Consider the following 15,103-nt stretch of genomic DNA (forward strand, 5'->3'; position numbering starts at 1 on the left):
GCCCCATTAGGCTCAAGAGCACATCCTGCTAGTGCTGTGTTCTGCTTGTGCTAGCAAAAGGCAGACGTGTCCCTGCACCGACAGGCGAACAGCTCAGTCTGTACTTTGAAATTGTTTCTTGAACGTTATCATCAGCTGCACCTTTGGGACAGCACTTCCTCACAAAGCATACCCTCTCCTATTGTACATGTGAATATACATGAAACTTGAAAGAGATGGCGGATTTCACGTCCCAGAATTAAAGTTCTGCTTAAGGTAGCTACTGCTATGTGCTCTGATGTGCACCATTGCTGCTTTCATATCCTCTTCCAGCTGGTACAATTCCATCCTCCTGGGCACAAGGACAAGCATCATGCACTGGAGGTTACAATTCACATTTAATGTCATTAAAAATACACTGATAAGCATGTAAGATATGTTCAATATTGAATCTAAATTCAATAAAACTCTCTCAGGCTTCCATAGCACAGACACACAGAATTTTGATTGAATCTGCTCTACAGTGATTAGCTAATGTATTCATTAACTGCAAGGGTTAGTAATATGAACGTAGCAAATGATACTTAATTACAATAATTAATGCCTGGTGAGTCATGAATAATGCATTCCATAGCTATTTACATATTCATACTTATGAGGCTATTAATGGATAATTACCATTTAACTAAAAGATGTGGACATCAGGAATGTAGCAACTGCATCATTTCCCCTCAATCTCACTGTGGCCTTACCCGTTTGTTTTGCTCTTGTATTCCTCTATCTTGCTATTATACACAGAAATACAAACAATATTTTATTTTCAAGACCTGTAGAGCAATATAATGGCAAATACAGTCATGCAGGGTAGTTTTCACACTGCATCAGTTCTGAGCCAGGATTCTCACCAGTTTATGTCTTGATATTGCAAAACAATTTAGAAGAATTTTAGAATATTATTTGAAAATTAAAAACCCCAATGTTTTACCTCCTCTTTCCAGCAGGAAACTTCTCAATATTAGGAGACTGAGTGCAAGAGCAGTATTAGCGTTCTACTTCTTCAAATGCAAAAAAAACAAAGAAAAAATCCCAAAGAAGAAATTTACACACTTGTAAGGGAAAGTATTTGGTGAAAGAACTTTGTGCTCTTTGTGATCAATATAGATTTGTTCTTGTCCTGAATCTATGCTCTTTCCTGCTGCAGATGGTTAGGACATTTCTGTACTTCAGAGTTTGTTCATTTGTGAAACTAGGATAGCAATATTGTCAACACCTTCAATCTGAAATAATGACTCAGCCCTAGACGGCTCGTGTTTACACTCCAACACACAGATTCCAGCCTCCATGAAAGAAGATAAGTTGCTAGCCCTACCAAGAGAAGGTTTTAAGAGCCATAGAAGGCCAAAAATACAACACAGAATTTTAAAAAAATATTTTTCATATTAAAATATAATTATTTTAAGGCAATGTAAGAATTTTTCTTCTTAGCCTAAGCTTGAATGCTCAATGTTAGCAACACTAAGACAATAACATTCAGCCTCAGGAGTGTGGTAAAATGAAGAAGTAAAGCTGGGTAAGTCAACTGAAACTGAGAAGTACCACCACCCTGATTTTCAGACAAGCCACTCACCTACTGCTCCTCCACAGCACCAGCTGCAGGTGCCCCAGGTCACTGAAAAGCTTATGCCAGCTGTTATAACCTGCAGAGAGTGAACAGAGGGTCTCACCATATGTGGAGGTCAGCTCCAGGTTCCCTTCCTATGGTGTGACTGAACAACCCATGACTCCAGGCAGCAAGACTGGGTCAAGCCATTGGGGACCATCAGACTCATGTCTTAGCGAGCACGTTTGCATCTACTGTGACTTTTGTCTTCTCCAGTGCTCTTGCAGCCTGTTGAGAAAGACTAATATGTACAGTAAAATATTTTCAAAATTAAACCATTTTTCTGAAATTCCCTGTGTAGCTAACTCCACTGCATTTGAGGTCCTTGCCTCACAATAATATAACCTCATGATATCAGAGATATTTAAAACCACTCATTTACATGCTCTAAAATCACACTGAAGCCAGCGGTACTGGAGGATCAAAGGAGAGAGGACTGAACCCCTGTTCAAAACTGATGCCCTCAGCCTCCAGCAACCATGGTCAGCCATAGCCAACCCATGACACATTCTTGCTGGCTTGCTTTCCCAAACAGGGAGCAAGCCATGGGTTAGGAGAACTATCAATGAGCAGAAGCCGACCCTCACCTCTCAGCTTTCCTGATGCTCCGAAGATCTAGACAGGGAGCAGACTGTGGGAAGGAAATAAGCAGTCCAGTCTGTACAGCCTACATGCTGTAAGGCTGCTGCTGGAAACATAAAGGGTATTCCCTGGTATTTCTGATTTATTTTCTGTAGTACCTTACTTTGAGAAAACCCTCATCATGTCAATTATTTGGAGAACAGGACTGTACAGCACAGGTAAACTTATTGCAGTCTGATGGTAGGTTATTGAAATAACATTATTTCATCGACTGAAGTAAATTTTTACTATTTTTATTAGCCTAGCAGAGTCAGCATAACTGAGCTGGAATTTATTTGTTTTCACGTCATTTGCATGGTTGTAGATCACCCATCGTGGCAGAATCGTTACCGTTGATGGTAGGAGCCAGAGAGCGCAGCTTTATTCCTGTGCCAGGTCAAATGTGGGGTAAGAAGAAACATCTTTAGATTTGTAAAATGAGCAGCTCTGCTCTGGAAGTCATTGGAAATGTCACAAGGCCATTTTTACAGTTGGTTTTCATAGCAGAACAGCCCCTTAATATCCTTTGCTATTTTCTATTAGTCTGTATTCAAAACACAGGATTTAACTAAAACTCCTAAAAGGATATTGCAAGAAACACACTTAATATGTGTCATAACATAAAGTACAAAAACATTAGGATACAAAGATAATAAGTTTATCTGATGTGTCTTAGCTGGGAAAGACAAGAAAGCTCCTCACAAGGCCAGCATTACTGCACGCATCAGTGAAAAGCAGTTGAATATTTAATGTGCATGGTAAATATAAGCAGAAAAGGGAGCCCAGATGACATATGACAGCATAACACTCTGCAGTACAGGAATCAGCTCAAGTATGGTATTCACATAACACATTTAGTATTCAGACTAACACATTTTGTCTGTACACCATCCTTTATGTTGCAATGGCATTGTTTTCCTTTTTCTCACCTTCTGATGTTTTCCCTGTAGACTCACATTCATATCACATGGGCATTTACTTCAGTCGTTGCTCACTTTATAACACATTCATGCACTCCATGCCTGCATTGTTTAGGTACTAAATTTTACAACTTTTTTTCTCATATAGTTCATGAGACAATGTTCTTTTCTCTTTTATCTGTTTTTTCTGTCTTCAAATAATGCAGCAGGCTTAGCATTGAGGGAAAGTATTCTGAAAGTTACTTTAGAACAATTAACTCAAATATAAAAATAATACTCTGCACTTTTTTTTTTTTTTTTTGGTAAGAGCAGGAACAAATACTTCTGTCTTCCAGTTATTTCTGTAGATAAAAAATGTAACTCTGATCTCATCCTAAGGACTATCCACACACGAACATACATTTTGGTAATTCTGGTATTTCTGGCTATTGCTATGATCTAATGTTGAAACTTTGCATGTTTCCATTTGTTTTGTTTCTTAAAATACAATTGATGAGAAAATTATTTTGCTGCAAGTATTGGAAAGTCTTTTGTTTGTATTTTGGTGTCTGTTTTCCACTGAAAATGGAAATGAAGCTATGTTCAGTGGTAAATTTTTGCTTAGTGATGGATCAGGACCAATGTGGCTTCAGAGGAAGCTCGTTCACCACCATTACAATTAGAAAGACCAAGAGTTACCCACACCTTAGATGTGTTTATATATATAAAAGGATGCCAGATAAAGGGTAAATATGGAGATTTCCCAGGTACTACTGCACTTCAGCAAATCTACCCACATTTATTCAGGTGCCTGAATTAGAACCATGGTCCTCAATTCCAACCACTGCTTTACTTAGTGATAGTTCTATAACTCTTGAATGCTATGGACATATTAGTTTAGCATAATGGATGCATCTTGTAGGCTAGTGTTAATGTCTCAGAAATTAATCATATGCTTAAGATTACTACCAAAGGTCCATGAAATTATGTTGTTTCCAGATAAAACAAGGCTGCCTACATAATGCTTGATGAACTCTGCCTGTAGAGTACATTCTTGTGCAGAGTATTTTTCAGTTCTTGTTATGAAATTCCATTCCTAATAATGTCTGAAAAACTTTTACTTTACTAGGCCTATAGGATATTTTTCCATTAAAAAGCAATAAAAAGAATTCCTGTTCTTGAGGATCTGAAAAATATTTTGGTTTCAAATGATCAGGAACGCTTGTCTGTTTTGATACATACAGACACTTAAATGAGAGGCAGAGCTTGTTATACAAATATCTGAGCTTTGTACCAAACTAACTGTGCAGCAAATACAACAGTCCTCAAATTTATTCAAACAATATTTGGTAGAAAAGATTATTCCATTTTCAAGAAAAATAAGAGCACTCAAATAAAAAAAAATGTGATACGGCTGTAATTCAGTGGAAAGGACAGGAGAATCAGCAGCTTTACAAACCTTTGTAATTATTTAACGTGAGCAGATTTTGCAGTGCCGCAGACAACTGTGGTTGTTGGTAGACCCTGTGAAACGGTAGGGCAGGGATTTTGGAGATTCTCAAGCACATAAATAGTTTGGGGTCTAATTTATATGTTACTGAAATAAAAAGAAAGTTTTCTTTTTATGCCAGTGGGTACTGGACTGGGATCTTGGCTACTGGACTCAAACGTGCTAAGCCAGCAGCTCTTCAGAGCATAACTCACAGAAACCAGCTCGGACCCTAAGGGAGGACAGTGCTGTCTGCTGCAGCACTGCGAACGCTCACACGCTGTGCTCTTCTTATCCCCCAAGGGACAGGACTCTTTTCCTTCTTGTCCAAGAAGTTGTTTGGTCCTCTTATCTGGGTTGACTCAAATCCCTCAGTGAAATGGCAGTGTAGCCATGTGTCGTGGTTTAGCCCCAGCCAGCAACTAAGCACCACGCAGCCACTCGCTCACTCCCCCTGCCCTGGTGGGATGGGGGAGAGAATTGGAGGAGTAAGAGTGAGAAACACTCCTGGGGTGAGATAAGAACAGTTTAATAGCTGAAATAAAGTAAAGTAAAATAGTAGTAGTAATAATAACAATATCATAATAACAGTAATAATAATATACAAAGCAAGTGATGCACAATGCAATTGCTCACCACCCGCCGACTGATACCCAGACAGTTCCTGAGCAGCGATCGCTGCCCCCCAGCCAACCCCCCCCAGTTTATATACTGAGCATGACGTCACATGGTATGGAATAGCCCTTTGGTCAGTTTGGATCAACTGTTCTGGCTGTGCCCCCTCCCAGTTTCTTGTGCACCTGGCAGAGCATGGGAAGCTGAAAAGTCCTTGACTAGCATAAGCAGTACGTAGCAACAACTAAAACACCAGTGTGTTATCAGCATTCTTCTCATCCTAAATCCAAAACACAGAACTATGCCAGCTACTAGGAGAAAAACTAACTCTATCCCAGCCAAAACCAGGACAGTATACATCTCCTCCACAGTGTTTATGTACTGATGTAACTGTTATCTTTTTTTATCCCACAGCCTACCGTTTTGTGAACTTATGAAGCATATTGCACGTAAGAGTCACAAGAGACACTGTGCTGTGTCTCATGGAAAACTTCATTTGGTCCTTTCTTGTTTCATTGTTTCCCTTAATCAAACAGAAAACTCATTCAGGCCAAAAGAAAATGCTTGGTTTCTATACATACGAAAGTGTAGCAAGTTCTTCATCGTAGACCTAAACCCACTAGTAAAAGCTGGCATCTTCTGTCACTTTCTGCAGATTTGGAAGTTATTATTCCAATACAAACTTTTCCCCATCCTTTCAGTATGTGATATTGTCAGGGAACCTCAGGGGTTTCCGAGGATTGAAGCCAGTGTGGAGCTGAGTCCCAAAGAAAACCTCAGCACTGTCAGTGTTGCCTAACATTCCTCCAACCCACCAAAAAAGGTGGGTTTTGGAGGAGATCCTGGAGGCACAAAGTGATACTGAGGAAAATGAAATTACTACACAAGTAAGAAAATTGTAAGTAAAATGGATTTGTAAAGATCATACAGATGAGGACAGTACTGAACACCTGGACTCTATCTTAGCTCAGTAAGAATGACTTAATGATTTTAAGCGAATGCTTGTGGCACATCTGTAAGGTATAGAAGTGTTATTATCTTGTCCTTTGCTAGGAACTGAACAGAGAGAGACAGACTGAAAATCTACCCCAGGATATTTTAACCACGCCCTTCAAAAAACAAATAAAGCATTATATAAATATATAAATATATAAATATATAAATATATAAATATATAAATAAAGCATAAATAAACCTGCTGCTGTCTTTGAAACAGCGAAGTTCTCTAGATGGAGTTCGCATGGAAGCAATATTTCCCTTCAACACTAAGCTCCTCCGCTCCCCTGAAGAAGCACTCGGGTCTGATGCACAGGCTGGTTGGAGGGTAACTAGCCTGGACCCAGAACCCCAAAATTATATCTTTCACCTTGAGAAAGTTTTGATTAAAAAATTCCTAGCTCGTGCTCACTTTTTTCATCCACTGATGAAAGAGGAAGCTGAAGTATTTTCCCAGAAGAAAATGCTAACACATGACACTTATGCCAAAATTATATATAACTTGCTTGATTTCACGGTTACCTTACCAATCTTGAACTAAGTATGAGATTGGAAATATTTTAAGGAAGCATACAAGTATCAATCAGAACAGTTACTTGGAGCCATGAAGAAGCATCCTGGAAATCACTGATTAAATTATTAGTTGAATTAAATAGCTTATTTGTGGCATAAAAAGTAAAGACAGCAAATAAGCAAAGCTTCAGCTGTGTGGGACTTCAGAATGGGATTACGGCAGATGATGAACTATCTCCAACACCTTGCCAGTTCTCATTCTTAATGGGATCTTTAGAGCCTAGGCAGGGCTGCACTGCCCTGATATGACTACTAGGGACTCATCACAGGTATTTGTGCAGGCAGTGTTTAGGCAGTATGAAGAGATTAAATTCAATTACCATTTCCACCTTGGCTACCTAACTGATCATAGACCAATGGTGTCTCTATTTCATGCTTCAGTTTCCCTCTCTGACAAAAGGCTATTGGCCTGCTTTAAAGGGGATCTCCAAACAGAAAGCTACTATTTAAGAAATAAGGCATCAAGGATGGAGCTGAGAAAGAGCCACTGCTTAGGCTGCCTGTTCAACAGAGGACAACTCTTGTATATGAGGAAGGTGGAATCAAAAGGGGAGTTGTATCAGAAATAGCTTACACCTGCAGATGAAGGTGGATTTTTACCTGACTCCACACACTAGAAAATGCTACTTTCAGCCTGTATTGAGGACCCCCAGATCTAAACTAATCAACTGGCTAGAAACAGGGTTGAGTTGTACTCATAGTCAACACACCTTGACTTGGAACACCAGAGATTAATTCAATGAGCTGAGCCAGCAGATTTTTTTTTCCTATCTCTAAGAAGTATGATCTTCAAGAATATCTTCTGAAAGTGTAGGAAATCTTCTTAAAAGAAATACATTGACAAGGCTGCCATTACTTCCTGACATGCTAGAGTAAATCTCTCTAATCTGAAGTACAATGTATTTTCTGTTACTTATCTTTAGGTGGCAGTAAGGTAAAAGCATGGAGTAGAAAGTTAAGAGAAATCTCTAATTTTTTTTTAGAGACCTTTTTCTCATGTACTGTGCCAGCGATAACATAGAAAGAGACTTCATAAACTACTTGCATCTTCAGCAGATATCCAAAAAGCAGTTATTAGAGTTGGCTTCATCCAGATCACATTCAGTTACAAACCTGTTGAATACCAGCAATATTAATACAATGATGAGATACCATATAAGGTATGCAGTATTTGATCCAAGAATCCCTGCGGACAGAGTTAAGGTTCACAGGTAAAGAAAGACTCATATGTTCCTATCAACAAGATGTAAGTACACTAAAAAGAAAAAAAAGCCACAACAAACAATAAGTTCGCTGTCAAATCAAACATCTGGATCAAGATTAAAACAGGGTTTCAAGGAGTAGTTATTGACATATAGGTTTATAGATTTTTTTTTTCCATTTACACTTTTCATGTATGCATCTCTTCCAAAGTCTTTCCTGCAGCTAAAATGTAATGATGTTTGTTGTGTCTAATCAACTTTCTACTAGAAAAAAAGCCAGTAGGATAAAAACATACTCAAAATTTTTATCAAGGAATATAATTAGCTAACTAACACGACAGTGTCACATAGCGTGCTAAGGCAAGTATTATGTAGCCAATAAAGGTCTATCTTATACCATTAATATTTACAGTTGGAAGCACGAGATGGCTGCAATCGAAGTGCTGCACCCAACAAAGGCTAGCTGTTGACTTGATACATTGTTGTCTGACAGTGTGAAATAGTCAAATAGCTACTTACTTCATCACCACTTGACAGCATAATATTAATGCTAGGTAGCAACACATGGCTGTTTTGCAGGAGCTTAGCACCAAATAGGAAGAATTCCGTGGAACAGTTTTGAGATTGTAGGCTTAGCTTATTAGCAGAGAAGTAAGGATGGAAAGTATCTGGCACGTAGGAAACAAGAATCATAACTGTCTTTCCTATACTGTACACCACTGACCCAGCTATTATGTACCATTAGACAGAGAAGTTCCTTATTCCCCCAGGAAGTGGGAAGAGGCATGACTGATATTTTCAGCCCAGGTTGCACCAATTCTCACAGAGAACCAGGACCCCAGGGAGATAGATGACCCTCCTTCACATCATCACTGTCAGGGACCAGAGTCCACAGAGGGTGGCTGCATCTGTATGTGATGTGAGTCTTTGATGGGTACTTAGCACTCTTCACAAAGGTCTGATTACAGAAATAAAAGAACATCTACCACTGGCATCACTAATTAAAGAAGAGATCTCTAATCTCAACTGTTGTGTGCTGGAAAGTGGAGTTTTGAGCAACCAGTTCTGTGCCCACAATTCAGATTTTGCAACTCTATTAAAGTAAACCAAAATTGATAATGAACACGTGAATCATGCCTGGTGAAAACAATATGCATGGAAACATATTAGTGAGGACAAACAACATGCAGGTATTCACTTAAATGGACTTTGTGCTTTGAGACTGCAAGTACTTCAGCAAGATCCTTCATATTTTTCCCTAATACCGAAAAGATTGGAATCTGGGCTCGGGGGGGGGGGGGGGGGGGGGGGGGGGGGGGGGGCAGAGATTATGTGCAAAATTCAGAAAATCAAGAGTTTGCATTAGAAATGGGTTCGTTCCACTCTTGGCATACCTGCTGGTAGCCTATGTTATCGTTTCCTGCCCTGTTCTCCGATCCAAATGCTATCAATTCTCATCAGCCCCATCTTGAATATTATAACATCCTCCTTCACATGCTGCTCTGCTCAACACCTATGCAATCAATGAAGAAAGCAGTTTTGAAATTAATTCCTCTTTCTCGTAATTCTACTTCTCTCTGTCTACTGAATCTCTCTTCAGCTCATTTCCTCAGGAACTGTCCTGCCCTCATCTTCAGTGCTGTAGCATCTTTTCCTATTCTTCTCCTGCTTTTGGGTTTAACCTACTGACCCCGTCCCACCCACCTCACCCTCCCATGACAACAGGAGCAGACTTCCTCAAAGAGCCACTACTGTGTGTTCTTCCAAATCCCTCTTCTGGAGTAATTTCTCCTGTGGCAATTATAGGGATGCAGTAAACTCAACCCAGCTATGTGCAGGGCAATGACAGAAAGTTACTGTTTTCAGTGACAGCCTTTTGATTTTAAATATCATCCATTCCTTCCTGCACAATGCTTGCCTGATAAGGCTTTTATCCACCACCAAGATTTATTCATATAGAGCCTGCTGTCTTGAAGCTGTAATGCAGCTATCCCCTATGGAGAAACACCACCTGATACACTGCACTGTTACCCATGTACAAAAATAATTCTATATGATACCCCAAAGCATTTCTCAAACTGGAAATGGATGTTACACCCCAGAGACTGACACCTTTACTAAAACATTTGTCTAGTCTGCGATTTAGCAGCTATGGGACAAACTCCTCCTCAGCATGGCTTGCCTGGATTTGCACCAGCAATAGATTTTCCCTCTTATCCTTTCAGATTGCAGCAGATGGTGAAGTTCCTACACCAGAGGCTGTCAATAGAATTTTAAAAGGCATCTCATAACAACACATTGGAGCTGCACATTTAATTTGTGCTGTACCACCAAGATGATCTTAAAAAGATCTGGACCACGCTTACAAAATTAGCACTGGCAGTTGCTGCAGAAATGCTATCAAGGAGTCTTCTCAAAGCCCACAGCTTAATGAGAGCTTACCTCCCAAACTGCCAGCCAAATCACTTCTCTGTGTATAACCAACACTCTGCTGTCTGAGTGAAAAGGCATTTTCACTCTGTCCTGTGAGATACTGATCCAGCAAAATATCTGATGGAGATTTTAAGGGGCTACTTACGTACTTCTGGCTTTGTTGGGTACATGGCTGAGCTCAGGTAAAGTACGGTGGCCAAAACCAGAAATATTATTTCTTCTGCCTAAGACAGACCATCCCAGACTTACTAAATACCACTGGTTTTATGGCTGGACCTCTTCCATTAAACAGTTAGTGTAAGTCAGACATCAATACTACAAGTAGTTAAAGAAATTATAGTTACCATACATAGCCTGTTCTTTAGAGATGAATTCCTAAAAGTGAGCTTCTGAGTCTGAAAAGCTACATCCAAAAGGCTAATATTGTAAATAGAAGGCTACCTGAGCCAAACGTTACTGCAAGTACTAGCACTGAGGAGGGGGAAAATTGTTTTGATTTAAATACAGTAAGTGTTTCCAAGTGATCCAGGAATGGTCCTGCAGCCTAATGTGGGGAGGAGGAAGTCTGTGTATGCTGATCTGACTGGAAGATAAAGACTAATGTCAATAACACCCTTGTTTAACAGAAGTCTGCTTTACAATTTAGTTGCAACACTTTAGAGAGCTCCATCTCCAATTTCTTGCTCCACTATAATTAGAACAAACTTCCTCGTTAACTTCTGTAGTGTCACAACAGTGTGACTTCACGTGTCAGGAGGGAGGCTGTCAGCATTTCTTAATGAGGCACTTTCCTTTGCAAGCCCAGCTAAATCCTAGACTTCAATCATCTCTGTCTTCTTCATTTTCTCACAGAACACCAGAAATGTACTTCTTCCTTGATAAAAAAAGACTGCATCTTTCTGATCTATAACTGGTCAATCCAGATGATCATTTTATCATTATAGCTGCTAACACTAATTCTCTCTACATTTGCGCTTTGATTTCAAGAATTGTCAGACAAGTAAAAGTTGACATTTTCCAGGAAGAAATTAATTCAAACTGTCACATTTCAACTAAGACAAACTATTCAAACTACATTTTATAGACAGGCATATACTAGAGGTGGTAGTGAATGTAATTTCTTCGGAGACGTTTTAAGAAAATATTCAGACAATAATATCCACCAGAAAATAGAGAAATAAAGAAAAGATTCCTTACAAACATTCTTCTTCAAGGTGAGCTGCCTGTATATATATATTATACCATAGATCTTCTGCACTCATCAGAAGTAGTCATCTAGGTTGTCTTCAGCAATGTCCACAGAGGTATGTATAGGACTTGGGGCCTCATTCAGGCCCTCCAGCAATGGGATTGTCTTTTCCTGCAGATATCAGGAAAACAACTCAGAGGCTGATGGCAGAAACAGCAACAGCAATGATGAAAATTCAAGACTATCTACAACTCTGTACGTAGTACGGATAGCTTTTCAGAGGACTACAGAGATAGGTGAGGGACGACAGGATGGCCTCCTCCCAGTGGACATGGTATCAGAGGGAGAAGTTTCCAAGATGTCATGCTTACCTTGGGGTGTTACCTGGCATGCAAAGCTACCTGTGACCAGCACCAGAGCCAATATGTGGCAACTACAGGCCAGCCTGAACTGGAGCTAAGGGCTGGCTAATTGCAGCAGGAAGCAGTCGCGTTTTTAGGCCAGAGATCTTCATCAGGTATTCAAGGCTCCAAGTCTGCATCTGGTCTTTCTACAAACCAGTCTTGCTCTTATTCATTAAGGAAGCAAAACTAGAACGAAACCCTGCAGCAGTCTCTAGGTCAGTTTTTTCTCTTGCTTTCTCCTCAATTTCAGAGAATTCAAATACTTTTCTTACCAGATAATCCTGAAACTTGTTAGGCACCGGGTTTGAAGTACAGCAAATATCATACCTTTCAGGAACGACTTCCTTCACACACAGAGGCAAGAAGTGCTGTTCAATGGGACTGCCACAGAAAATGTACTTTTGAAGCCCACAAGATAAACTGAAGAGATGTAAGGTGTGCAGAAGGAGTTGGTGGCCTCACTAGTGATAAACAGTGGAAAATGAGCTAAGGTGTACCGCAGACACTAAGTGCTGCCTCCTTTGTTGCCACAGGTACCAAAGCAGAAAGGAATAAATTATTCAAGTACCCGAATGATAACTGTGTATGGGCACACTCAACACAGATGAGTCCCCACGTGGACAACAGCATGAAGAGGGAAACCAGGATAAAGCATAAAGAGGATAAAGCAGTTAAAGGAAACAGATGATGTGTACCTAATTTTTAAAATTGTTTGCCATTTCCAGTGGCCTGTGCAGTGTTTGGCTCAGCTGGACATGAATCTGCTCTCTTTAAATGAGCCCAAAATGGATTATATGTTCAACTCAGCAGCCTAACAACTAGGTCAACACAGCTCCTGGGACCCGCTGGCTGGTGTTTAGCACATGCAGAGCAGCTGATGGGAGGCAGAGCAATAGGTATTTGTTTGTGAAGGTGGAAAAAAAAAATCATGGAAAAGGGACTTCATATGCCACTCATTAAAGGTACTTATATTGGAACAAAGTCAATCCATAGATTTATGGCCACTTTACTGCTGTTGAAAATAAACTGTAGTCCCACAAGCTGAGGTTATCAATGCATCTCATTATAACAGATTTGTGTATGACTGACTGGATTTCTTCTTGAACTACTGGGATTCTTACTTGAATTCAGCCGTTAACAGAAAAATTTCCTGATAAGATGGTTGTAAATCTTCAATGAAATAAACTCAGCATATCTTTGGGCTTTTTAATCAAGTTAATGACTTTTCTTCAGCTCCTCAGTATTATCCTTATATGCCCCCAAACCTTTCAAAGTAATTCTGACATGGGTTAAGACTACTCAAGCCAATCATCCCTCATTACTATAGCAAAAGGTTTTGATTTGGGGGCAGTAAATCTGGATGGCATGGATCAGATGTTCTTACTGTGAATGAAGTGATAACCTCAGGAGTGGTGTCAGGACTCTGGATCCAGAGATTTTGCCAGCAAAAGCTCCGGTGCACACGAGCAGCTGCAGAATTCCCAGAAAGCCCCATAAGTAGCGGAGAAGGGAATTCTCCAGGGTTTGGCAATCCCTGTGTTTTAGACCTTGTATTGATGTCTCTGTCTTGCAAAGCATCCAGAATCAGGGACATTTCTACGCGAGTGCTGAAATGAAGGCTGATTAATTCTTAACGTGCAGCAACAAAAGCATACTTCTGCTTTCAGAGCACATTATGCCTTTCACATCCCAAAGACACATACCCTTGACTCAAGCCACGCTTTCCCATGAAAAGCTCATGCCCGCATAGCAGCATCCTGAGGAAGCTCATGCTACTTCTCTCACACCTACAACAATTGCTCCACTGGTATTGCAGCTCGCTCTTCTCTCTCCCTGATCTGGTTCAGCCCTTGGTGCCTGTGGCCTTACTTCTCATGCCCCGTGTCGACATAAAGCAGGATTAGATAAGCTAAGTCATGCTGATGTAAAACACACAAGAGGAAGAGGCCCTGTGTATTTTGCTGGCTCCCTTGTGCTATTCCACTTGCCTTTGACATTTGGCACACATGGAAACAGTCATATATATAGCAAATCCCTAATGTTCCCTTCATATAAAATAACTGTTTGGAAGACGTCTTGTTTAAAGATAAGCATACATGTACTGGATTGATAAACACTACTGAGCTTTGACTTGTGAACTGGGCCCTCCTTATCCAAACTGTTCATCTACAAAGCAAATCAAGGAACCAAGGCTGAACAATCAATCTATTTCAATAACCAAATGAAAAGCAAAACCCAGCCCTACAATGCATGTTCTCTCTATCCAATCATTTATTTGATCTAATCTAAACATTTTAAATAATTTCTGTTTAACAATTTTTAAAAAAAACTAAAAAAATTAATCAGCTTTGAAATGAAACCACGAGTGAAAAGCCAAAAGATTTTGGTTTTAAAAAAAAGATTTTTTTTTTTTTTGCATTTCCTCCTGTCTTTGCAGATGAAGATATTCACTACATGAAAACTAAATTCAAGAATATTTTCTCTGTCTTCCTTTTTTTAAATTTTGCTAGAATAAATTTGTCTTGCTCCAGCTGACATCCAAAGACATATAAATAGAATATGCTACATAAAATATCTTAGCAAGAAGCAGATTGGCCTTCTAATGTTAGCAGACTTCATTTTGTTGGTCTTACCATGGCACATGATATCATCTTGCCATCAGCATTCCATTACCATTAAGGATACAGCTTTTACCAACGACTACTGTATATTAGGGACAGGGGAACTCTCACAACTGTTCTGTCACTCATTATCATAAGACAACTCAGGTTGGAAGAGCCCTCAGGAGGTCTCCCAGTTCAACCTCCTGCTCAAAGTGTAATAAGAATCTCCAAGGTATTGCCTAGTCAGTAAATTAACCCTTCTTTTGTTACCCTACATATTTGTAATTATTCACAAGCAGTGCTGAAGTTACATTCAGAAATAACTGCGATCACCATGTGGTATTTATTAGCAAGAATTATTTCTGAAAGGCTATCAAAGTGTATGGGGGTCTCATAGGCTTCCCTGACAACAAAGGTCTTCAGCAAAAAATTCAGTAACT

General features: G+C 39.7%; 1 protein-coding gene across 1 annotated transcript in view; it reads left to right on the plus strand.

Moving 5' to 3' along the window:
* Positions 1 to 15,103, plus strand: part of CRB1 (crumbs cell polarity complex component 1) — a 107,774-nt gene that overhangs the window by 88,788 nt on the left and 3,883 nt on the right. Inside the window, 2 exon segments of the mRNA XM_075711211.1 lie at positions 2,586 to 2,636; positions 2,638 to 2,668. Coding sequence (XP_075567326.1) covers positions 2,586 to 2,636; positions 2,638 to 2,668 — 82 coding nt within the window.

This window comes from Pelecanus crispus, chromosome 5, assembly GCF_030463565.1.
Source record: "Pelecanus crispus isolate bPelCri1 chromosome 5, bPelCri1.pri, whole genome shotgun sequence".
In the NCBI taxonomy this organism is placed as follows: Eukaryota; Metazoa; Chordata; class Aves; order Pelecaniformes; family Pelecanidae; genus Pelecanus; species Pelecanus crispus.